A 25,607-nucleotide genomic window follows, 5' to 3' on the forward strand; every position below is an offset into this window, starting at 1 on the left:
TATTAAAGGTTATAGATATTACTATTACTAGTTAAGCTAGAATTCATGATACTTAATTCACTTTACTGTTAATATTTAAACAGAAATATTCTTATTCTGAGAATTTGGCTAAGAAAAAGAATGACTTTACTGAAAATAGTTAAGCTACAGTAGCATGTGGAGGAAAAAACCAAACAAATATTCAGACGAACGTGCTTTGAATGTTGTTAGATGCAGCCCAACAGTGCAAACTTGTGCTGCTTGCAAAAAGATAATTTATGTAGTTGGTGCATGTGCAAGTTAAAAATTGTCATTTAATGATAGTTCTTGTCATCTCATCAAAGTTGGTCATGCTCTTCTGAGTATCTTCAATTAACAAAACTGGCCTTTTCAGATTCTGAGACTGGGAATTAATTACACAGTTTTTGAGGATGTCTTCTTTGGTATTGGCAGCTGGGTGGGAGGGAATGTGTGATTACTCAAGTGAAAATCAATCTGACTCTTAAATGCCAGATTGCAGAAATAATAGGCAGTTTTCAAATAAAGAATATTTTCTAAAATGCAGAAAATTTTTCTAAACTGCCACAATCCGGGTCAGCAGCTGAAATTTTGTTAAACTCAGTGGGTCCAGGATGTAATACTTGTGGTCTCCATGACAAATATGATCAATGACAAAATCAGAACAGATTAGCAGCGTAGGGTTTACATGTTTGAGGATCCTTTATTTGATCCTATAACTAAGATAAAAATTAATATTTTCTTGTTGGAAATGGAGTTTTTTTCTATTTTCTTGTTGGAAATAATAATGCTAGTTATATTGCTGTTGTGCCTCATGGGCTGTATGTGGATGTATGACATTCAAAAAGATTTTAGTATCATAATGAGCTAAATTTTCTGACTGAGTTGCATCTCTTTTGTCTTCTTGTGCTCCAGATCACTGCATACTAAACTTAGCTTTGCTTCTATCACTTTGGCTACTGGTACTATGGTTGCAGTCGAATGTTAATTTAGCTGCTTTAATGAGAAACTGCTGTGCTACAGACTCACCATGTCAGTTAATAGCAATAGACCTGACAGCGGTTACATTGGATAGAAGGCTCATCCACATAGAGCTAACCCTGCAAAAACCCTGCGGACTGGGCTGGACAAGTGAGTGGAGAGAGCTCACTCTGGTGAAATATAACCCTTAGATCTCATCTGAGGAGGGGACAGGAGCTTATGGACATAGAAAGAGAATGTGAAACTATCCTGTGATTCTATTCAGTGGCAGCCAAATGCTGCCCTTGTGCTCTCTTGGCCATAATTTCAAAGTGATTGATAAGACCCTGCAGTCACATTATGCCCTTGTCCATGTGTAACACAGCATGTCATAAAATATCAGATGTTCTCAAACTCTGGGGGTTGCTGCCTCAATGGTTTTGCAAGTATGAAATGGGAGGAGTATAGTAAGGCCCGAAGGACTTTGGCCGTGTTAATTGTTGTTGCTGACTTCAAGGTTCTGCATTATTTTTCCTTTAAAAAAAGCCCTACTGCTAATAAATATGTATCATCTGATGCTGTGATGGGCTATTAGCAATAAGAGTGTGCATGAAAGAGAAATACTAGAAACATTCTGTGGGATGACCTAGAGAACCTCTTCACAAATCACTACTGCAACAGGAGTTGTGGTGTAAAATATGTATCAACTGTTCTGATTTTCCAAGTACAGTTTGCTCTGAAGTAAACTCCACAGAAGGTCAGATGTTCACATCCTTGGGATGTTTAGAAAACTAATGACTGAAAAATCAGGCATGCACTTGCTGTACATAAAGGCATGATCAAAGCCATGTGAAGACACGCATATTTTTTTAATGTAGATCTCAAAGCATTGGCCCAGTGTTGCTCAACCTGGAGATGAGCCCCAGGTCATTTCAGATGTGGAACAGGAATTTGCAACACAAGTCATGCTGCTTTCCATTCTGCACAGATACAGTGATGATAGCTGCCTCTTTCTGAAGGAGAAAAGATAGAGATTCTCTGTATGAAAATAACTGCGGAGTACTTGCATCTCATTTAGTTGGTGAATGATTCAACTTCCCTCTATCAGCTAAACCCTTGGTGAAATTTCATTTGGAAAGGATGGAGAGAAATGCTATGGCAGGATGAACAGATGTCATCAGAAAAGTTGTTGCAGAAAAGACAAACTATAGGGAAGTAGAACAGCAAACTGGATGCTCATCCTTCATGAGCGTTTGCCAGAGAAAAAACCAAAACCACACTCTTTCCCTTGGACTGATGACAGCTGCAAATCTGCAGTCCAATTAACTAAAAAATCACATAAGAATGCAGTATAGAAAGGATTTTTTTTCCTCTGTGAATGGAAAATTACTGCTGTTATATCTGTGTGTCACAAATGTTGATACAAAAATAAATGATGGCCAGAAGTCATATGGATCCTTTGAGAAGCAAGACCTATCCATATTGTAATGTAACTTTGTGCCAGATTATGCTCCTGGCAAGCACCACCGAATATATTACAAAGGAAAGTGGTAGATTTGGGATATTTTTGGTATTTTTGGTTCGGGTATGAATCCCCTTCTTGGAAGAAAAGCTTTAGCTGAGTACTAGTTGTTTATATAGTTGTTTATAGTTGTCATACCCAGAATGGTCACTGGGCTTTTGATAGTGTGAATTTATATTCTGGACTTACACTGTAAAAATTAGTTGACAGATGTGTGCAGATCTATAGACACAAACCATACAAAATGTATGTCAACTGCTGTTCAAATCCCTTTCTTCTGTGTCAACCATGCAGATTCTGGACACACTTTTGCTTTTAAATGTTTGAGCTTTGTCGAGTCTAATTCCTTCTCGTGGTCAATCTTTAGAAGATTCACTCTGTGTTATCATTATGAATACTTAGTTGCAAAGGAAAGTGGGGAATTAAACATGTTTAGTACTCTGATAGCAGATATCACCCTCTAGAGAGTTGCAGCATAAAATGTTAACATCACTGCCTACATCAAAATGTGTTTAAATTTTTCTTATGTAGCAAAATAATTTTTAAAATAAATAATTCTTATAGTTTGTTTACATGATATAAAGAGTTCCACATTCATTTTCAGAACAAGAGCAATTTGCTGATTGAACAGGGATCTTAAGATATAAGCCCTTGAATTCTTGACATATTGCCTTCAATGACATGAAATTTGAATGGAACAGAAAAGAAGGGTGAGGAAACATCCCATTGCTTCAATGGGGAACAGTTGCACAGACAGTTTCTGAATGAATATTCTGATTTTATTTCTTTAGTGATTTCCTGTAAAATTCAAAGGGTTTTTTTGGCATGCCCAGTTTAACAATCTTCTTGAATAGGAACATGTGGTTTTTGGTCATTCTCCAAGGCCTCAACACTAGAGGGAAAAAATAATCAAAAAGGATTGAAATTTCTGACAAGATTCTAGAGTCTAATTTCAAAGTGTTAATCAGTCTGTCTGAACTTCCACAGGATCAGGTATCATCCAGGTCAGCATGAAAGTGATGGTCACTGTGTTTACACATATTTTCAGTGCCCGAGAGTTAAATCCTCTCAGGAAACCTTTAAAATACTATTAAACACTATTCTATAAGACAGTGCCAAATTTCACTTTTGCCTTAAATAGATAAGATTGCTTGTACAAACATAGAGTGAATGGAAAAATGCTGTCTATTCTGAATACCATGAAGGAACATTTGCTGTAATTCCTAACTGCACAGGGAACAAGTATCTGTTAGCAGTATAATAATGTGTACTGACAGTTTATTTTCTGTTGAAAAATGAATGTGCTACAATTTTAGCCCTAAAGCTTGTTGAAGGCCTTTGCAAGTATTTGACGACAATACTTCTTTTTCTTTGAAAAAGGACTTTGTGGTTCATTTATTTAAAATTTTGAAAAATTCCTATTTCTTTTTCCTTCACTTCAGCTCTGCAAAAGGAATGACAAAAGCAGCTTCCTAAGTGGAAATTTGTTGGGAAACCATCCCAATAATTTTAACACCTTTGAGTCCAGAGTACATTACGCATATTTTAATCATCTCTGGTTTCATACATATTGGACCTCACATTGAAGCAATTTTGCTTCTTTTCAGAGCTGAAACATGAGATCTATGTTTGGAGGCTGACAGCTCAGCGCATTAACCCAGCCAGCAGAGAGGAGACTGCTGTGAAATGCCTCTTGATGCAGAAGGTGCTGACTCTGGAGATGCTCCTGAGGAAGAAGCTGAGGACGTTTCACAGGTAAGCAAGGCCCAATGTCTCCCACCTCCCCTTTCAGGTATCTTCACTGGGACGAGACCTACATTCCTAGCTCTGTCCTGATCAGATGGATGTTGGGGCAGATATGAAAAGTCACTCTCAGACTCAGTAAAACACAAAGTATTTTAGGAGAAAACTGATGTGTAAAGCCTGGAAAATATATTTATCAATATGACCCAAAATTAAAGGCCTAGGAATTTCAGGCAGATTTTGGTTTAAAAAGATCACAAATATATCACTACACTTTTCCTTACAGTTGTGGCTTCAGCACAGTAAGACACTATAGTTTCTTTTTTTTTAACTGAAAAATTCAAATTGTCTTCAGTGAATGGGTGAGTTTGAAAAACATTTCACCAGTGAGTTGCATGTTTTACAATTATTTCATAATCAAAATTTCAATGTGAACCGGAGTGCAGACATATTTTATATATAAGAAGTTTACATAAACTTCTTGTTTAGTTTAGATTCTGGCAAAACCAGATGTTATGCCATGGAATCTGATGACTGAGAATAGCAGTATAAATATTTTGAATGTTAATTGACTAAAGTGAAACTGGAATAATTAATTTGAATTAATAACCTTGTTAAAGAATTTGAGCAAGAAAATGTAAATATGGTTTCTTAAACTATTCCAGTAATAAGAATATGTTTACATAATTTTTGCTGATGTTGTGTATTTTGAATTGAGTGATGGTGCTAATAATTCAAGACAAATAAGGCTGTTAAAATTGCCTCCTTTTCAAAAGATTTTAAGAGATTATTAGACTTTACGATACTCTAAAGAAGACCCTTCTAAAGTACAAATAAAAATTATATATTTAATCTTGAAAATCAGGATTCCTCCATTTCAGCACATTTATAGCAATGTAAAATTTCATTAGCATTAACAAGAGTGCTCCTGAACTGCAAAGCCCAAGGCTTTTTGCTGGAGGGCTGACTGCGCCGATAACACGGTGGTGTTATTTGGATCTTACGAACTTCATTATAAAATGCAAATATGAAACATATGTGTTCTGACTTGCTGATGTTAGCACACGACCCTTTTTGTATCACAGTGGGCCACACACATCAGCTCCTGAAACTATTAAGGGAACTACATATTGCAGATAGCCATATTCTATACTGAGGTCTGTACCCTGGAGCCTGTGGCTTTCCTCATGAGCAGAAGGGTTTGTGTATTAGTGGAGCCCATTACAAAAGCGGAGTCTTAAGTGAATGCTCATGGGAATTTTGCTGCTGGATGTAAGAAGACCATACATAACTCCTTTGTGGTATCAGTTGCTCCACATGGGGGAAGAAGTGATGTATATGTGATGAGAGGAATTAATTCCAACAATCAGAGCTCTGATTTCACTCTGGAAAAAAGTAGGTGTCATTTTCTTTCAGACAAATTTCACAAGAAGATAAAAACTGGGAAACAAATATCCAGGAACTCCAGAAAAGAGTAAGTAGATGGCAGGTTTTTTCAGTATTCATGTAAATGAAGCTATGCCTTTATATAGAGATAGTGCTTTAAATCTAATGGAAATTTAATAACTCTCCTGATAGCAGAAAAGTTAGCAGCCAAGGTGGTTGGCTTCTTGGTCAGACAAGGTTACTGAACCACATGGTAAGGTTTTGTATTTTTGTTTCTTAGAAAATTATAACTTAAAGAATCAACTGATGATTCAGCAGTGTTTTCTTAGATTTTTAATCCATAGCCAGAAAGGTTCAGGAGGTGTCAATAAGTTGCTTGTAGCCATGATGAATGATAATAGAATACAGTCTTCCTAGTGTACCCAATTCTGATTCTAATTTAATGCACTTTGTGACATTACTGCTTTTATTATTCAAGTAGGGATAAACCACTTGATAAATCCTGTTCTCTTAGCTGTGCACACGTTAGTACTGCCTAAGTCTTTACGCTGGAACTGAAAAGATGTACACTCTGTAGTGGGATTAATGTCTCCTAAATTTAATTATCTAAGTGTCGCAATCACTCTACCTCACTGCCATCACTAATGAATCAGGCCTGTGTCTGAGAGCTCAAGTCCTTGATTGGACTCCTTGGGGTGAATGTCCTTGACTGGGAGAACCCTGTCCTAGGTGTCACACCAAGCCAGAGCAAACCAACAGATTTTCTTTACACCTCTTTCAAGGCATTGCATAAGAGACAAACTTTTTAAAGAATGGAGACTTGTGTTTTAGTAGAGCTTTAAACTATGTGAAACAAGAGACAAAGTTGGTCTGAGAGAAATTGATTCCCTGGGGTGGTAGTGAAAGCAGAGACACGATGGAAAGCACTGGGTCTGAGGGTTGAGGGCACAAGGAGATTGGCACAGGGAAGCAGGAGCTGGGCACAGAGGTGTACAGACTCCATAGAGATGAAGGGCTTGGCATGTCCATGAGAGTTGTACAAGAGGTGTGAAAGATTTGACCTCTAGGGTAGTTTATAGGTTTTCAAAGCACACCCAAAAAAAAAGGGTCATTTTGTCCCGGATCACAAAACCACAGAGTGCTCAGAATGCCCTCTGTGGTTGGAGCTGCATTTCAACCCTACTTCTCCCTCTGGCGTGAAGTTGTGGAGGGGGCGACTCAATACAGCTGAATGTATGCAGCAACTGCTAGATACCTGTATCTCTTAAAGCTTGTTGGACCACATACTCATGGTTTTGTACAGGTATGCATAAGATGCACACCTATAAAACTATTCTTGTAGTTCTGTCTTTTATGCTGAAGAGGAATATACAATACAGGAACAGCAGTTTGTGCTTCACACATGCTTTTCTGAACTCTATGCATAATACATAGCTTCTTGTTTAATACAATTATTAATTTTATTTTCCTGTCTGTCTCCAGCACAGAATAACAGACAAAATTCTTCTCATCAAATGTCTGACAGTGCTGGGATGTGTTATTCTTATGTTTTTTCTGAACTCATTTGTTCCAGGCATCTACCTAGATCTCGGTAAGTCTCCTAGTTTTGCTCTAAGTAAAACAAGCAACCTCCCTGAAAAAACCAGTCATATCTTTATGAGTCTGGATCTTTTCAGAAAGCTGTTTTTCATATGTCCTTATCCTCACAATTCTACCAGGTTAAGCAGCAATTTCTCTGGGAAAAGAAGAACAGGTTTTTAAAGTTCAGTCACGTCCCAGTTACCCCAGGAGGAATAAGAGAGAGTGCTCATGACTTCATTTTCTGGACTTTCCAATACTAATGAGCTGGCTAAACATTACAGAATGAGTCAATTTGACCTTGGCATCATTTGCACTGTTTGAGTGAATGACCAAGATGCATTAGAGAGATCAGAAAATAATCACTCCATGGAAGAACAAAGAAGCAGTTTGGCATTATTTCTTAAGTATAGAAAGCTCTTTGTATAATTTACAGTCTCCATTACTATATCGCCATAATAATTCATTTCCCAAAATAAAAACTGGAGGACACTATATATGGGTGAAATGAAAGTAGCTGTATGCATACTTTCTATATATAGATGTATATGTGGATGTTTTTATACAGCTAGTTGTATATCTCTGTGAGGAAAAGCTCCACACATCCTGAAAACAGAACCAAATCAAATCTCACATTTAACTGAAAGACAGTCATAAAACCTACCTGTGCATTGACCAATAAAAAATGAAAACATTTTTATTGGCTGCTGAGCTCTTCAAGATTATGGAATTTCAGATACATGTTTTTTTCACGCAATCTGAATTTACACACTATTTACTTCTATCTCAGTGGCTGAAAGATGGAGCAGTCTTGAAGAGGAATAGCTCATAATGAATAACTCAATAATCATATACACAGATATTACATTGACACATTTTTGCTGTGCAAAATATAGAGCCAGTTATAGCTCTACAGTGGTGATCAGTTTGTGAGCAAGACCTCCCATATCTGCTGCTGACAGACTATTTGCCATGGAAATGGGCAATTTCAGCCCATGAAGATTATTGTCTGTTAAGAAGTTAAAAGGTATACTGACGTATTATAACACCAAAAGTGCTACGTTCATAAGGTCTGGGAAAATGCAGAAGCTGAAAATATTTGAATGCATTTGAAGTCATGGTGGCTGAGAACATAAGAAAGGCCTTCACACTGCCAATTTACCCCCTTACTTTTCTGTCTCAGATAAGTGACACTGAACCATATGGGACTTCTTGAATTAAGCCCAACATCTTTAAAAGTTTGTGAAAAGCCAGGCAGTCATGAAAGACTAAACAGCACTTGATGTGTATGCTCTTGATATTTTTTCAAAATTGCAAAGGAATTGGAGTCAATGCTAGAAGAAACATAGTAACTATCGATAGTTTGTTTTTGTCCTGTTTTATGCCAGTAAAATAAGTGAAAACAAATGGAGTGCTTGGCAGTGTAGGTTTCTGTTATCCAGTAGCTGAATAACAACCTTGAAAGAAAATAAGGGCTGTATGTGTTCTGTATAATTTCTCCCTGTTCTGCATTCATGGCAAACCTGTCAGATTAATGAATAAATGTTACTAAAGCATACACCACATAATTTCTACTAAAAATTAATAGAACCCGTAAACTACTACTAATAGGTTTACAGGTTCCATTAATTTACAGGTCCTCAGTTTTGTTTCCTGAATTCCACTATTTTGATGGTAGCTGTCACTTATCATTACTGAAGTAGTGCTGCTGTGAGGCTCTATGGATTTTAGTCTTCCAAAGCATGGAAATGTATTTCCTAATATACACTACATCTTATACTCTGTTGGCTTGGGTAAATTTGTTCAGTATGGTTTTCTCATAAAAATGAAAGTAAATTGCAATTCAGTGTTTAATTTTCTACCAGAATAATGGTTTATACAGAGGCTGAAGTGTTAGAAATCCAATAACTTTAAATTGCATTTGGTAGAGGGAATTAGAAAGATTTTAAAATTCTTTATCAGTCCCAAGCCCTGATACAATTTTTTCATTATGAACTTGGAATCATTAATATAATTTGAAGGTACTGACATTTTAATTTAAAAAATAAAATTTGCATACTTAGCTGCCTTTTAAAATGCAGAACCCTTTCCTCTTCAGTTTTTTTGTGCCTGTTCATTAATTTATTTAGTGTAATTCTATGAAATAGCTATGTTAATAAAAGATTAGTACTGAGAAAAAAAGCAGATACTAAAACTGTAGGACTCCTACAGTATATTCATTTGGCCCCATGAGATTTTATTTTATTTTATTTTATTTTATTTTATTTTATTTTATTTTATTTTGTTGGTAAAGCATTGATAAAACATCTGAGAAAAGATGACAAAGGATGAAAGTAAAGCTCCTTTAAGGATTGTACCTGGCTCCTATTTTGACTTTAACTTTTAGGCGGGCTTTGAACTATGTTAATATGTCTGAAAAGATTTAGAAAGTAATATAAAGTAGCATTTCGTTGAAATTTTAAGCTAGATTTTTTAAAGGCAGGGTGTTCAAACTGACTGGGTCAGAAAAAATACCAAAATCAATTTACAGCTTAATTCCTTCTACTTTTGTGTGGAAGGTGCTTTCTCTTTGGTTTGGTTTTAGTCAGTTCAACGAGTTTCAGAGCTGCTGTGAACTTTGTGCAGTTCCTTCCAGTATCTGTGAAGAGGGACCCATTATGTCAGTGGCGCTGCTTTTGTCTGCCCCTCTCAGTGCTTTCTGCATGCAATGTAGGCAGCCTGCTCTTGCAGACCCCCTCACTCTTGCTCCCTTCCACCTCTGGACACCTCTTTCCCAGGGCCAGGCTCAGTAGTTTCTGAGACAGGGGAATGCCTTCTCCTCCTTTGAAAGTTGCAACAAACTCTGTTGCTCTCATATTCAAGGAACAAGGTGAAAACCCAAGAGTAAAGAGATGAGATAGTTCCTGTTTCAGAGAGGAGATACTGCCTCAATTTTGACTGCAGACTGCTGCAAGATGGGGTGGTATGCCAGGAGAAATACAATTGTGGTTTTGCCTTATTTGTATATTGATTGGTTAATTATTGCCACCATTTTTCCTGTTGAAGACACCACTCTTGCACAGGTGAACCTACGGTGTTACCATCCATGGCTTTTCTCATGTTCCTTTCATGAATTATTTAAGCAAGGGGACGGGGAGATTTTTTTGGATTGACTGAAGTCTTCTGTAATTAAGGACTGCCACTTTTTTACTTGAGGGAGCTGTCTTGGATTTTTTTTTTTTCACTTGTACAGAGGGGTTATGTCTTTATGCTAGTGTCTGAGTCCATTCTGGTATTTTCCGTGCCATGGACATCTGTGATCCTTCAGACATCAATGTTTAATCTAATTACCTTCATCTGCCCTCAAAATAATCTCTGGGGGTGTCACTAATCAGTGGAGGCCATCAACAGCTGTGATTCAGCCTGGTTTCATCTTAGGTATGATTAACCAAGGCAGTGTTAGCAAACCCGCAAATTTAGGAACGTATAAAAAATAATGGTTTTATTCTTTCTACTAACTAACATCACCACTATGACCTTTCTGGGCAGTAGCACAAGTTGTATAATCAGTATTCTATGTCACTCCTGTCAAGCAAACCTCCTAGACCTAAATTTCCCTCATCATTCTTGCACTAAAGCTAAAATTCCTGAATATTTACAAAAAAAAGGTTATCTTGTTTGATGAGAATTCTTTCTTTTGCAAAACTTTCTCTTGTGCTCTATATGGATGTGATTTAACTTCTGGTTGTGGACTTAGTCTGAAAATTCTGCTGCAGCTACTTTTGAGGGTCTGAAGCTCTCTTTTTGCTGTGTATGATAACTAGGTGTATCTTGCATCATTGAAACACTTTGAAACTGTGAGTGAAATAGTGGAGAAGTAGGAAAATAACTGTTTTCATTTAATGTAAACTGACTTCTGTTTGTTCGGTAGATCCTGTTGTGCAGACTTATTTTTATGTTCTTGGCAGTGCATTAAAGGAGAAATGTGTTCAGTTTCTGTAGGTAGGAAAGACTCTTGTACTGTCACTCCTTTGAATACCAGTTGCCATATTTATTGACTCATTTCCATAATTTACAGAAAAATTGTTGACATTCACATGAGAAACTAATTACCTTAATGGGAAAGGGCCTCAGTAGAACAGTCTCCTCCCTCAATTATGTCTACAGAGACTATTATGCAAATTATAGCAAAAATTTCGTCTCAACTAGAGAGTGGAGTCACATCTCAAATTCAGGGAAGTGAATGGGATTCAAAGTTTCTCCTCTTTACTTGCTTTTGATTTTCATCCTGCTTTTGATTTTCCTATGTTTCAGTGGACATGCTCAATTTTCAGCTTACACTGTAATTTACCTAGATGAACCAATAATTATAATAGAGTTGAAACTGAGTGGCACTTATTGGGTAGCCTGCTTAGTGAGGAAGAGGGAGCTGCACAGTCCTAGAGAGCTTCACAAACTTGCTTACATTTGTTATTTCATCACAGAATATGTGAAGTTTCATACCAATATTTACTTAAAAACAGTGATGCCAGTTCTTCATTACTACAGCCTACTAAGATTTTAACAACTAACTTAATCCATTTATTTTCTGTAACATTTAAATTAGGAGCTCACTGCAGGAATGATTCTTGGCTGACAACTTTGAGACAGATCTGTAGGGTCAGTATGTGTGTGTGTAAAACCTTGCATGAATTGCAGTGCTGCAACCAATGGCAGAAGCCTTTAACTCAGGGATCTTTAACTAAATTATGTGATGATGTAAACTAAAAATCTCCAGTATTCCACAAGGGAAATAAATGTGTGGTTTTGTTCTGAAGATGCATCCTAGGAAGCTGCTCAAGAACTCTAATAAACTTCCCCCACTCCCTGCCCCAGCTTTTATGTGGGCCCTGGGACACACTATGTATGTGCATTTGAACTTGTGCTAAGAGGATTCTTTAGAATGGTGAAAGTGCTTTAAAACTTGAACCTTTCCCCCACAGCTCTGTGAGAAAGATCCTGTCTCACAGTGTGCAGCAGAATTCCTCAGATCCAAAAGATTTACATAACCTCATAGACAAGCACATGGCTGAGAAAGATGTGGACAGATCCCAATAGCATGAGAGAGCTGATAATGTCAAAGGCTCTTAATTTTATACTTTAAAATTTTATTCTGGAACATTCTCCTCATCTCTTATCAGTGATAAATAGATTGAACTATGTTATGCCACTATTCTGTGTGATGGTGGAGTTGTATAAATATGACATTTGTTTACAAACAATAAAACTGTATTTGCAGAAACATACAAAATTAACTTAAAAATTTAAATGTTTTCCCCATGGAGAGGAAGAAAAAAAGAAAGTGTTGATATATTCTCAATGTTTAGTTTCCGGTTAATTTGTGCAGTAGTTAAGATGAATGGTTCATTATAGAGCTACTCAGTGTTACTGAGGAGCTGTTTTATGAAATACCTGACAAAAGCCATCGACCAGTTTAATAAGCTGATGTATAATTTTTTAATGCTCAAGAAAACAAAAAATCCTGGTGAGACAGACAGTTATTAAGATACAAAAACTGGTGAAGAAGCTTGATTTAAGAAAGCATAGGCCAGATGCCAAGAATGACGCCAAGTTCAGCACATCTTATATTTTACTTCCTATGTCACTATATCATCATCATGAAAAGTGCACATTTGTCACCTAAGCTAACATTTATCTAGAAAGTAGCTAGGTCTAGGAAATGAATCAGTTTTAGCTGATGAAAGCCTGTAGGTATTGACTCCTTAGTAATGGCTCAAATGATACTTTATTGTCAACTGCATTTAGAGCTGTCACAATGACTATTTTCTTTTCTTTGTCTCTACTTTTTTCCCATTTGAATTTCAATATTATTTCATTATTTTGGAAAGCTTTCTAACACAACTGGATAAACTAGGCAACCAGATACAAAGCTTGGGTAGCAACATTTGTGGACCTTTTTTGTAGAGCTAAAGCTACCATCCTGAATAATCCCTAATTGCCTGGAAACTCCTTCACATATTTCAGTAAAGTAAATGGCTTTGGCCTCCAAAACATTTGGGTTATGGGTGCCTTCTCTGTACATGGCAGTAGGCTCCTGCTTTCAAGGTCTCCATGGTCTTCTTAAGCTTGTGATACTGTGGGCAAAAAGGGGAACATCCCCTATATCTGGATCTAAGAATTTATTGTCAGTCTAATTAAAAGTTGTATCAGTGCAACCAAAGCAAGCAATCATTGTTCATCTTATGATAATACTAACACTTAGAGTCTAAATTATCTAATGAGTGCAAAACAAAACTCATTAACAGTATGCAGTATAAACTGTTGTAAAAAACCAACCAACCAACCAACCAACCAACCAACCAACTTTTCCTTCCCGCCCCCAAACACTCAAACCAAACTCCTCCACCCAAAAATCCACCCAAAACCCAAAGGAATAATCCCAGTGTCATCTCCCCCTTTTTCCTGATGTTAAGGTCACCCTTTGATGTTCGCCAGGGTGCTAAGGGTCACACATTTAGGCTGGGAGGAGTCAAAACACAGTGTTGATAACTTGAGGGTTTTGCTGGGATGAGAAGGGATGAGTGTGATAGGGATGTCCTCTTCCTCTTTGCCAAGATGTGCATAGTGTTGGTGTTGGTATTTTCTTACTTACTGTGCTTGAGTCCACTTGAGCATATTTTTATATATTTTCTGAAGCTTTACCCTTTACTTTTTAAAATTTGGTTTTCAACTCTATATTATACCTGATTTTATCATACGAGTTGTGTTGTATGTATGTTATATGCTTTTTTCTTGTGCTTTTTTTTACCCCTAAAACGGGTTTTGACCATCTCATGGGTTTACTCTATCATCTATTAACTAACCACTGTTGAGTTACTGATAAACCTGGACTCTTTTTTATAATCTTATGTATTTCTTTTAGCTGCAGTTACTCATGGACTCTTGTCTGTGGCAATTTCTTTCTTCCCTTACAATTTTTCATTAATGCTCCACCTATATGAAGCTGTAATGCTGCTTTCCATGACTAAAGTAGTTTCTTTAGTTGCTGATCTGACAGTGGTAAACAAAACAATGTGTTGTAGCATCTGACAAGAGCATCCAGTCCAATGCAGAAAGACATAATAAGATTAGAGCCAAGATTTTGAGCTGTTCTCTTTGAAAGTCTTCAGGCCTTTCTGGAGACTCTTCCAGATCCTTGCAGGTGTGCTTGCTAGGGCTGCACTGCAGCCCTTTTCTCCAGGTATCATCACCTACAATTGCCAGTGGAGTTTAATATATTTGTCCTTGTTTAGTGGTCTTAACCTCCCTGCTTGTGCTTCATCCATTTACTCTGTTATCTGCTGTGGCATGTGGTGGTATTGGTTTCGTGGTCTAGCACCTTTACAGCGAGCTCAAGAAGAGCTCTGCATGGGACTGACCTGCTGGCCTCTGATATGTAGCATAGAGACTTGATGGCACTGTGAAAATGCAAACTGTTTTTCTAAAATGAGAATGGACATAACTGTATCTGAGAGACTTCGTGCATCTTTGATTCATAGTCATGTTGAAAAAATTCCGGGTAGAGTGTACATAAACATGAGTTTAAAATAAGTTTGACAATAATTTTTTAATAATGAGAATGTTGGAACGGAACTAAATCAATGCAGTCAGCATTGACTCAGACTCAGAAAGTCTGGTCCAGATGTTACTTATTCATCCCTGTCAGCATAACACTTTGCTTGTGAAAATACAGGAGATCTGCTTTCCATGATCCTTGCAGTCTTAATTTATTTTAGGATACTTTTCAAAAAATTCTGCCTTGAAATTTCACGGTTGTCTTTACAAACAGGTAATTATGCATGTACAATACCCCCTGTCCATGCAGCTGCCCATACACTTGATGAGAAAAAAACAAGAGCCATTAACAGCTAGTGCAGCCTTTGATCTTTATTGCTCACTTCTAGAGAAGTTGACCTTTCCTTTTTCTTGATATTTGCAGCCCCTCAAATTATTTTTTGTTCACACGAGTCAATAAGGCTATGGCAATAGAGTGTGTTTGTTTGCAGTGACCTTTACTGAGAGTACTCTGTAATTTTTCAGACTTACGGATTGGTGTGGTATAGACAGCTATATATCTGTCAGCTCATCTCTGGAGATGGAGTGTCCGGCTGTAGCAGTGTCTAACCAGGGTTTCTTTCTTACAGTGTTCTGTTTTGAATGCCATCCCATCTCATCTATGAAATTGTGTTTGGAGAGTTAATGAGGTTAGGTGTTGGCATTAAAAGACAATAGTGAATACAATTTCACATTCTGACTTCATGCTATTACAGCTATTCAACCAAGTCCAGCACATCCTTTCCTAAGGCACATGTGCTGATCTGGGATTACAGAGCAGTCAGTTCTTTACCTCCTTGTTTTATGCAAAGCTTCTGTTTTTTATTGCTGTAATTACCTTGTATTAGCATAAGACCCCACTTCTTTTGCCTTGCATGGGATTATTTTTTTCCCATATTCTTTTATTCCTCTTGTATTGTACCAAGTATTTATTGGTGTGGTGCAAGTCTTGGACTGTCACCATCACTGTTCTGTCCCCCAAGGAGTTGCCTTAAACTGTGGTGCCAAAAATAGCACAGAACAGAAAATTATTTCTATGACACTAAGACCCTGAAAAGAGACTGCTCAAAGGACCAGCAAGTTGCTTTGTGAGAAGATAACTTTATATTAAAAAGAAAATAATATTAAAGATAAAAGACCATTTATCAGTGGACAGCAAGTACTACTTAGCAAGTACTTCAGCATGATTTCAGAATGTATATTTTCAGGGATGCCTGATAAAACAAAACAAAATTTGAATAAACCAAAATACAGAACATTTTCATTCACATTCAGAACTACTGATAGAACATATTCTATGAGTAGAGAAAGCACTACTGGAAGTATGTCTTTGATTTAACTTTTTCACCCCAATATTTTTATAGGCTTGTGTAAGAGGATGATCAAGCATATACTACATTACAATTACACCATAGTACATGAAGGACTGGGATACATCCTTAAGCTACATTCTTAGTGGTTGTGGAGCTAATTAGATATCTTCTGACTAAACTGTTGGGACACAGTTATGGACTTTACTCATATATTCAATACCATGCTGTGTGAATAATTATTCAAAGCTAAGCACCAAATATATTTTAGCTGGTAGGCCTGTAATGGACATTGTGGGCTTAGAAGGTTTTTGCAGTTCACAAAAACTTGCTGTGGCCTTTATGACAACAAATAAAGAATTTTAAAGAGCACAGAAAATGAAAGTCATACTTAGAGAAAAACATATAAAAAATCAGTGTGTCCCTCCCATTATTTGCAGATAGGAGTACTATATTTTAATCTGGCAGAATGAAAGGGTCTAGATGGTTTTTAAAAAAACCTTATTTCTCCACCACTATAAATGTGTGATCCTGAATATTGTGTTGCCTGAATCATCGTTGTTGCTGTTAACATCTTCTCACTCTTTCTTGTCCTACTGCTGCCACAAACAGCTTGCTTTCTGCCCTTTGGGGAACCCTGGTATTTACCAAAGACTTGTCAGGACCTCTTTAATCATCTTGAGTTAAGCATCCTGGATTCTTCACATTTTTCCTCAGAAGTCAACTCTTCAGACCACTGATTGTGCTTCCTTCTCTGCCTCAGATTTCCTCATGGGTATGCATCTTACAGTATATATTCTCAGGGTTTTCCAGGGATGAGGAGAGCAGAGGTTGCTTCACAGAATTTACTATTTGTAGCCCTGGTTCTGTATTTCACTGAGCAATGAGATTTAGTTGTGATACACTGTGTCTGTCAAGTCTTTTCTGCAGGACTATCTGGCATCCAGTTGCTTCCCATCCTGGATTTTTACAGTTTTATCCCTTCCAACCTAAATGTGTTATCTTGTACTGTCTTGAGCAGCATGCTGTTTTGCTCAGACCAGCATTGAGATCATGCAATATTATCCTGAGTTTGGTTTTCAGTTCAAATGTCTCAAGTGCCATTTCAATTTCCAGAAAAGTGAAATTTTTGTGTATGCTCAGTTTTCATGAATGCATTTCCCCAAATTCTGTGCATGTAGCGTGAGCATACAGCGTCCACATTTTCACTTTGTTTGGAGGAAGCTTGTTATACTTCTGTGCTTCTGATCTGCTAGTATGAGGTAGTAGGTCAGACAAAATTACTTTTGCTGAGGAATGCAAACTGTTCTTAACGAGCATTTGAAAGGCCTACAAATTACACAGTAATTTTTCTCCCCTCATTTCTTTCTCTTTCTCCTGCCTGCCTTCAAATTCTAGGCTTCTATTTGATTCTATTAGATTGTTTTATATTTTCAAGTTCTTCTTCTTGATTATTTTAAAATAAGGGGGTTTTGAGTAGGATTGCAATTGTGTTCTGCTCATCATGAGCTAAGTATTATTCCAAAGGTGGTTTTCCCCACTGGGTAAGAGAAAAGCAAAGCACTCAAGTGATTACTACTGTACTTTTTTTTCTGGCACCAGGCAGAAGAAATGGAAATCTTTTCTTATGAAGACTGCATTATAAATTTGCAAGATGCATTTTATAATAAAATTTCATTTTCTTTTCCCTAGGATAAGTAGAAACAATCACCCTCTTCAACAGGTAGAAATAGAATTTAGATTCAGTTTCTCTCCAAGTTCTCTTTCCAGGACATCAATTGTTGTCAGAGGCACTAAAAGGCAGTAAAGGAAGTGGTCTGTGGAACTGTAAATGGGCTTTGTTTTCACTAGAGTAATGAGAAGTTATTTTAAAAAATTATTTCTGTTTCTCTTCCTCATGGCTCTCTTTTGTGGTCCAGGAAGCTAGAAAAAAAATGAACAGAGAAGCCAGTCTTTGATGTATCCTAGTACTTTGAAAATTCTTCATCATGAATAAAAAATGCCAAGAAACTCCTCTCCTCTCCTCTCCTCTCCTCTCCTCTCCTCTCCTCTCCTCTCCTCTCCTCTCCTCTCCTCTCCTCTCCTCTCCTCTCCTCTCCTCTCCTCTCCTCTCCTCTCCTCTCCTCTCCTCTCCTCTCCTCTCCTCTCCTCTCCTCTCCTCTCCTCTCCTCTCCTCTCCTCTCCTCTCCTCTCCTCTCCTCTCCTCTCCTCTCCTCTCCTCTCCTCTCCTCTCCTCTCCTCTCCTCTCCTCTCCTCTCCTCTCCTCTCCTCTCCTCTCCTCTCCTCTCCTCTCCTCTCCTCTCCTCTCCTCTCCTCTCCTCTCTGAAATAAGCTCTGTGCAGCCAGAACTGGCAGCTGATGTGTTTGCACTTCCCTCTGCAGAGCTGTACTTGCTGAAGCATGGCAGGATGACACCTCCCTTGCCTGTCTGTATTCTCAGGGAACAATATTATAAGGCCAGGCACTGTTCCCTCATGCAAAGCTGCATGCTTGAAGCTAATGTGTGCTGATAACACTCACAGTGCTAGAAAATGCTGGCTCCATCCACCTCTTCAGCAATTCCATAATATTTCATTACCTTTAGTGATTAATTGTTATCTCCATATAGAGATAACAATCAATTCAAGTTGATTCATTATTATTGGAGACAGAAGGGTAAAAATAATACCAAGATATTTTCACAGATTGTTCCAGAAGTAATGAGAAATTTTTTAATGCTTCACTATGTTGTACTTACATACAAAATGCATATGAGAAAAATGTAATGGTGTGACTTAAGTTTTTATAAAATAGCAGTTAAAATTCTGCTACTTAGCTTCAAATCAGCACATACCTACTTTCCTTTGCAGTATTCTAACAGGAATTGCCATCATCTTCATTTATTTAAGGTGGAGTTGGGCCCACTATTCTTTAATGAATTCGGAAAACAGCCAAGACAACAGTCAGAAGAAAATTAGGCAGTGCATTTCTATATCCCCTTTCTTTGTGTTCAGAGAAAATTAATTTAATTTTCATAAACAGTTGATTTGCTTTCTTTTATGAGACAGCAAATCAGCTTTGCTATTGAAAAGTCATGGTAGATGGAACTGACAGTTCTCACTTTCCTTTGCTGCTTTGGGAACTCTGAGAGTTTTAAGATAAATAGACCAGAGGGATCAAACAGCTCTAGAAAGAATTTTAACTGTGCAGAGGGAAAGTGAGCCTTGCTCGGACAGGAGACTTGCAATTTGCATTTTCCAGCTGATTGTGCATTTGATTTGTATTTTCTCTCAATTAGTTACCTAAATATGTGTATTAAAACACTTCAGGATGTACAGAGGATCATCTCTGAAGACAGCCTCTTTTACTCTAAGTGTCCCTTCTTTTCTAAGGAGAGTTTCCTTTCCTGATTGTCTTCTAGAGCAGGTAGCCACTGAGTCTTCAAGGTCCAGGGGATGCAGCCAGCCTTTTGGGAGCTGCAGAGTCCTTCACTACTCCTGAATACCTAAAGGTTTCTCTGTGATCTAAACCCATTGATTATTGGGGTAACCCAACTCTGTTTTTTTTTTTTTTTCTTTTGTTTTAATTTAAAAGCAGAAACCATTAATCCTGTGGTGTCTGTGAACTCTTCCTGTTACAGTCAGGGCAAAAATATGGCAAAAATCTTTGAAAATCACAATACTGTAACTTACATGTTGGTAGCACATAACAAGTCTGTGAAGTGTAAAGTATTGTTCTCTCTTTCTCTCATGCAGGCTGGATTGCCATGTTGGGAGCCCTTTGGCTGCTAGTGCTAGCAGACATCCATGATTTTGAGATGATATTGCACAGAGTTGAGTGGGCAACCCTCCTTTTCTTTGCAGCATTGTTTGTTCTCATGGAGGTAATATTCTCTGATTCTAAAGCCTGAAGAATTGCAAACAATTTCAAATGTGAATTATGTTCATGGAGAGAGGCCTCCTGCTGGTTCAATCCCACTGGAATATTGTTGATCAAGTGTAGTTATGGTAATACAGAGAGGAATTGCAGAGTGTGAAAGTTAGTTGGACCTCTTTCATATTTAAATTTTCATTGTAAACTTGATCTCACTCTCTCCTTATTCTGTGTTTGTTGAATGTATCTCACACAATCATTTTTCTATAATTTAAATTTCAGTTTCTGGGTTTATTGTTGGTCTATATGTGCAGATATTTTATATATATTTATGTGTTTGTTTACAATTACTTATACAAATGATAGGTAAATTAATAGAACAAGATTATACCAGAGTTGAAAAATGCTTCTAGTGCTGTCTGCTATGCTACCAAATGGCCTAAGATATCACACAGAAGTGTGATTCAAAAGGAAAATACACTGAATTTCAGTTTGCAATACTAATTTAAAAGATATTCAGCTCTTGAAATGCCTGGATATCTTGCTGTGTAGTTTCTGTGTTTGTCTGCTTGACAACAGTCCATCCATGTTTGTATCCCCTTTTATTCTCTACTTGATGCTTTTGTATAGCTTGAGAGGATTTATTTTTATGCCAAATATTTGGAATTTTTTTTTGGTGTGGATACTCACATTAACTTTTAAATTTGGCTTCTAGAGTGTTGACTATTCTTCAGTTGTTAATCGTTGGGTTTAAATGATGTAATAATGATGTAGAAACAAAACTGACAATACCCATGTGACCACTGACACTGCCATAGTTAGTGTATTGTCTGAGTGAGAAGCCTGGGAAAAGCCTGTGGTAACAAATTTGCTCATACAGCCTCTTTCCTCCCCTCTCCCCTCCCAATAATTGCAAAGATCCCAGGAATTTGGAAATTGGAATCTATTAAAAAAAATCACCAGCAGTAACAGGGACAACGTTTGAAGCAAATAGAAACAAGAACCAATCCAACTAACTCTAATTAATGCCAAAGTGGAAGTCAAAATCTGGTAACCTCTGAGAAGATGAGTGGAAGCTTTGATTATTATTGGGAAGTTTTCTGTAAGTTACTAAGTCTAAAATTCATCAGGAAATATTGATTTATTGTATGCTCATTAGAACAAGCAATTTTTAGTTCTCCATTCTATCAGGTTCTATATAACCTTGCATTTTCTAGACCTTGCAGGGAATCAACGCTGTAGCCATGTTTATTTTGTCTACCTCTGCTGTAACGGTTTATTAGTTGTATTCTCTGATGTATTTATTGTTTGAACTTGGATGGACTGGCTGTGATTTGAGTGCTGTGTGACTGCACAATACCACAGTAAAATACACAGGGATTTGCCATTTACTGCCAGACTTTGGATACAACTATTATAATTCACTGAACTTCATTTTTATGGTTTCTCAGGTCACCAGTGAATAGTTTGCTAATGAAAGAATATTTTTCCTGGCTCCCTAGAATAACAGCAGTTTAAAGTCATGAAAGAAACTCTTCCAGATAATCAAGAAAAAAAAAGTGAGACATTAAATGAATGAGAAAATGTTCTATGTATGTCATCACTGCTAATTTTAATCTGAATCTGTTGGATTAGTAGGTGACAGTCCTTTCAAAGGCATTTTTCTTTCCTTTAAGTTACCAGTGTCAAGAAGAAATTGGTCAAAACAAAAATATACATTGAAATATAAGAAATCTTTCCATGGTCTAGGGCATCCAGCAACTGTCAGCTCATATTGCTCACCCTTGGTGAACCTTCGGCTTGGGTAGTCCCCAGTCTGAAGCTGTTTCTACTGCTATAAATGTTCTCTTTCCTATTACAAGGCACATTTAAAAACCTGTGTGGGACTTAGGCTGCAAGTCATTTTGGAAAATGTGATTTGAGTTCCTGAACCACAGGGGAACTTTCGGAGGCTCTGCCTTTGAGGGTTCATCAGTCCAGTCTGGTGCATCTTTCATAGCGAAAAACTTGGAAATCCTTTAGAGCTCTCTTGTTTTCTTTTGTGTCCCCTGAGTAATTAATCTTTACTGCTGTCTTTTTGGTCTTTAGTCACAAGTGGCTGTTACATGCTATAAAAATCTTTTTGCTTCTTCTGTCTCTGTAAAATAAGTCCCTATGCCTCTCAGGATTACAGTTCTTTGTTCACTTTTATAGTAGAAATGGACATAATACCTTAAATCCTTCAGGCAGAGTTTATTTACAACAGACATCATGACATACTGTCCACAAGAGGATTAATCAAAATTTTTATGCATAAATTAGATTTTGTTTTTAAATGGCACATGATTTTTTTCTGCAGTAAAGCTCTGTTGTGAACTGCCACACAGGAACTAATATGCTTGAAGACACCAATTAGTGCAATAATGCTTACTCCTCTTAGAAGACACAGGAATATCCAGGAGACCCTCTGTGCAGTTTACATGCAGGGGAGGACAGTGGCAGGGTACTAATTGCTGACTTGCAGTTAGGTGCTTGCAGGAGAGTGGCCTGGAGATCATAGAGACATCCTAAAATTGTTTATGTGATTAGTATTGTCACCATCTCTAACAAGATGGGCTACCTGCAGACTGTCTTGCAGGAGTGATGTGTGTGTCCTGAACATCTCTTTTTCTTGTGTTCCAGAATGAATTTTGAGTGTTACTCAAAAGTAACACGTTCTGTTAGTAGATAATTAATAAGGCAGCAGTATTAATTGAATGTAAATCTGGGCTCTAATTGCTGACAACTAGCTGTTTAAAAGTTTATTTTGAAGTGTGAACACAAAGCAACAATATAAAAACTATTAAGAATATTGCTTTTATATACATTTATATACATTTAAAAAGTCACTGACATAACCTTTGAGTTGATAAAGCAACACGGATAGCTTAGAAAGAAAATGGTAACTTAAAATCACCAACAAGACTTAATTTCTTAGGAAACTTTCTCCTGGGAAGCTAAAGTAATGGGAAAATATTCATTTTTTTAAGTGTAAGGGGTATGTACCTGTATTTAAAAGTTTTGCTGCTTGTTTTCTGCATGCTGTGTCTTTAATTGTGGATAAACCTTTTCTTCTTCAATGTATGATTAAAAAAAAATATTTCTGGGCCAAATTTACTATGTAGTGACACCCAAACCACTATCATTCAGCTGATGTCCAATCGAGCTGCAGGTACAGGAATTGCCAGTCTGAATGAAAGCACCTTAGTCACTGACAAGACAGTGTCCTATACCACACCACTCGATGCTTATTAGGATTTTTGTCTGCATCTGTCATGGAATTTGACAGCATGTGAGTTGAATGCTTTTTTTCCCACTGCAGTCTTTGAAGGGCTCTGTCTGACTGCCCGGTGTGAGGGTTATATGGAGCTGTGCTGTGTGAACACTGACTCCTGCAGCTCTGTGAGGGACTGATGTCAGTAAGTGAGGTATTGCAGCTGACTGATTCTTTTACTTGACAGAAAAAAAATGAAAGCAAGCCAACCAGCGTGGTCTAGGCTAAACAAAAAATGATGTGATTTTCTCTCCTGAGAAACTGAGAAGTCATAAAATAGATATACCTTATTAAACCTGAAAATAGTACTTCATTCTTCATGCCCACAAGAAAAGAAAACAAAACCCAAATGAATTAAAGGCTAGCACTCATGGGTTAAAATCACCCTTTTACCTTGAGGGTCAAGGAAATAGGTCACTATCCTTGGGTGCGAAGACTCAGTCAGTATTCTATGTGCCCAACGAGAGATCAGAGTCAGCACCACTAGGCTGAAGTCTTCCTATGTCTTTTCATCCATGGTAGCAGCACGGAATGCTACCTAAGTGTCCTGTACAAATGAGAATGGTTCTCACAGGGAGGGTAGAGCACTCTGATCTGGGCTGTCCTGGGGTCCAGTGCTTACAGGGCTCACCTCCTTAGTTTACATGCCTAACTTGGGCATTGGAGAGCTGGATTTCCTGCCTTTCAGATGCTGCTGCATCTGTGCCAATTCCCATTCACCCAAGATCTCTGTTCTGGTTTTAGCAGATGGATACTGGTTTTGGTAGTTTTTGTTGGAGGTTTTTGGGGTTTTTTTGAATGGGTCTAAGAAAGCCATAAAAAAGAAGCATAATTTGTTTTCCTGTTTCTTCATCTGAGACTGAGCATGAGATGCCTGATTTCATCTGACCTTTGAAACACATGATACACTTCTATCTATATTGTGAGCTTGGGGAAGTTGATTTAAAATCAGTTGTGTTCTGGTTTTCAGAAGACATGTATCTACTGAACAATGTCATCTTTAAATTTCAGCCATTCTCTGATCCTGTGTCCCATGCTCTTGAGTAATCCTCTGAGGCATTTCATTGCAACCAGCTCACTTCTGCAAATAGTCACCAATTTCTGCTGTGTCTTTTCTTGCCTAAAATTACTTCTGTAGAAGCTACATGAGTTGAATATCAATATCTTGTAAATGGGAAGAAATGGTTGCATTTTCTTACATCCAGTGAAAAAAAGAAGTAAGTACATCATGCACTTCATTAGTTGATATCGATGTCTTTTTTTTTTTCCCAGGCTTTGGCTCATCTGCACTTAATAGACTATATAGGAGAGCAGACGGCTTTGTTAATAAAGGTATGCTTAAAATATTTATAATTTTTTAATGAATAAGAAAAATCATTTTACTCCAGTAGAACAATAAATAATATTTTTATTTTGAATTTGATGTTAATGATTGCATTCCTGCATCAGCAATAACAAGAAAGCATGTCATACTTTGGCATGGGTGATATTTAATATGTATATATCTGTCCACAGCCAGAATAAACATAGCCATAAATGCAATAGAGAAGCTTTTTCTGTAGTCTAAAAACTCCAAAAATGCAAAGGTGAAAAAAGTATAAGCAGCTAAAGGTCAAAATTCACAGTTGCACAGTGTATTTCTTGTGTGAAAGCTGAGTATTAGAAATATCAATCTCTGTACTTCCATTTGCTCAAGTTTTCTTGGAAGAAGAACTATAATTGTGTTACTAAATGTTAGGCTACTTTATCTAAGATGCCTTTCCTATCTCAGAGCCTAAAGGAATGATAAATGTCAATAAATTAAAGCTGTAAAGAACATGCAATTATGCCATGGGGGACCCACAGAACAACACTGACCTCAAAGTTATAATTTTCTCTCTTTCAATTCCAGGTGGTTCCTGAGGATCAGCGCTTGGCAGTGGCCATCATTTTAGTGCTCTGGGTGTCTGCTTTGGCCTCCTCTGTGATTGACAACATCCCCTTCACAGCTACAATGGTAAGGTCTGTGCAGCACTGCACATCCTCCTCCAGGTGCTGGCAAGGGAGCTGAGCTTACTGGTTACAATTTGCTGGGGTTTTTTGTTTGGTTGGTTTTTTTTTTTTTCCTCTGCTGTGCCGTAGCTTACTTTATCCTCTGAGATTGAATCAGTATTAGAAACTAACTCATACTGTTAAGGTATCTAGCTGGCCATTGCTGCAGGTAGCTGTGGAACTAGAGGCACTGTTTTGGCTGCATTTTTGCACTTTCTCCTCTTATATCCACATAAATACTTGAAAAATAAAATTGTCTTTTTGATGGAAACTGTCACTATCCATCCACTGCTATGAATGTTTTTCCTCCATGTGCTGTTTATGCTAATGCTTTTTTAACACCCGAACCTTTTATTGCTACCTT

General features: G+C 37.4%; 1 protein-coding gene across 11 annotated transcripts in view; it reads left to right on the forward strand.

The window, feature by feature from the left end:
• OCA2 (OCA2 melanosomal transmembrane protein) overlaps window positions 1-25,607 on the forward strand; it is a 192,121-nt gene that overhangs the window by 105,213 nt on the left and 61,301 nt on the right. For 10 of the 11 annotated variants that reach the window (XM_032100281.1, XM_032100285.1, XM_032100282.1 and 7 more), the window contains 6 exons: window positions 4,087-4,234; window positions 5,639-5,696; window positions 7,091-7,199; window positions 19,803-19,930; window positions 24,485-24,544; window positions 25,104-25,208. In XM_032100281.1, coding sequence (XP_031956172.1) covers window positions 4,087-4,234; window positions 5,639-5,696; window positions 7,091-7,199; window positions 19,803-19,930; window positions 24,485-24,544; window positions 25,104-25,208 — 608 coding nt within the window. Of the gene's footprint in view, window positions 1-4,086; window positions 4,235-5,638; window positions 5,697-7,090; window positions 7,200-16,680; window positions 16,844-19,802; window positions 19,931-24,484; window positions 24,545-25,103; window positions 25,209-25,607 lie in introns of those variants that run through there. The other variant, XM_032100291.1, reaches the window with a different exon arrangement.

The sequence above is a fragment of the Corvus moneduloides genome, chromosome 2, assembly GCF_009650955.1.
Source record: "Corvus moneduloides isolate bCorMon1 chromosome 2, bCorMon1.pri, whole genome shotgun sequence".
Classification (NCBI taxonomy): Eukaryota; Metazoa; Chordata; class Aves; order Passeriformes; family Corvidae; genus Corvus; species Corvus moneduloides.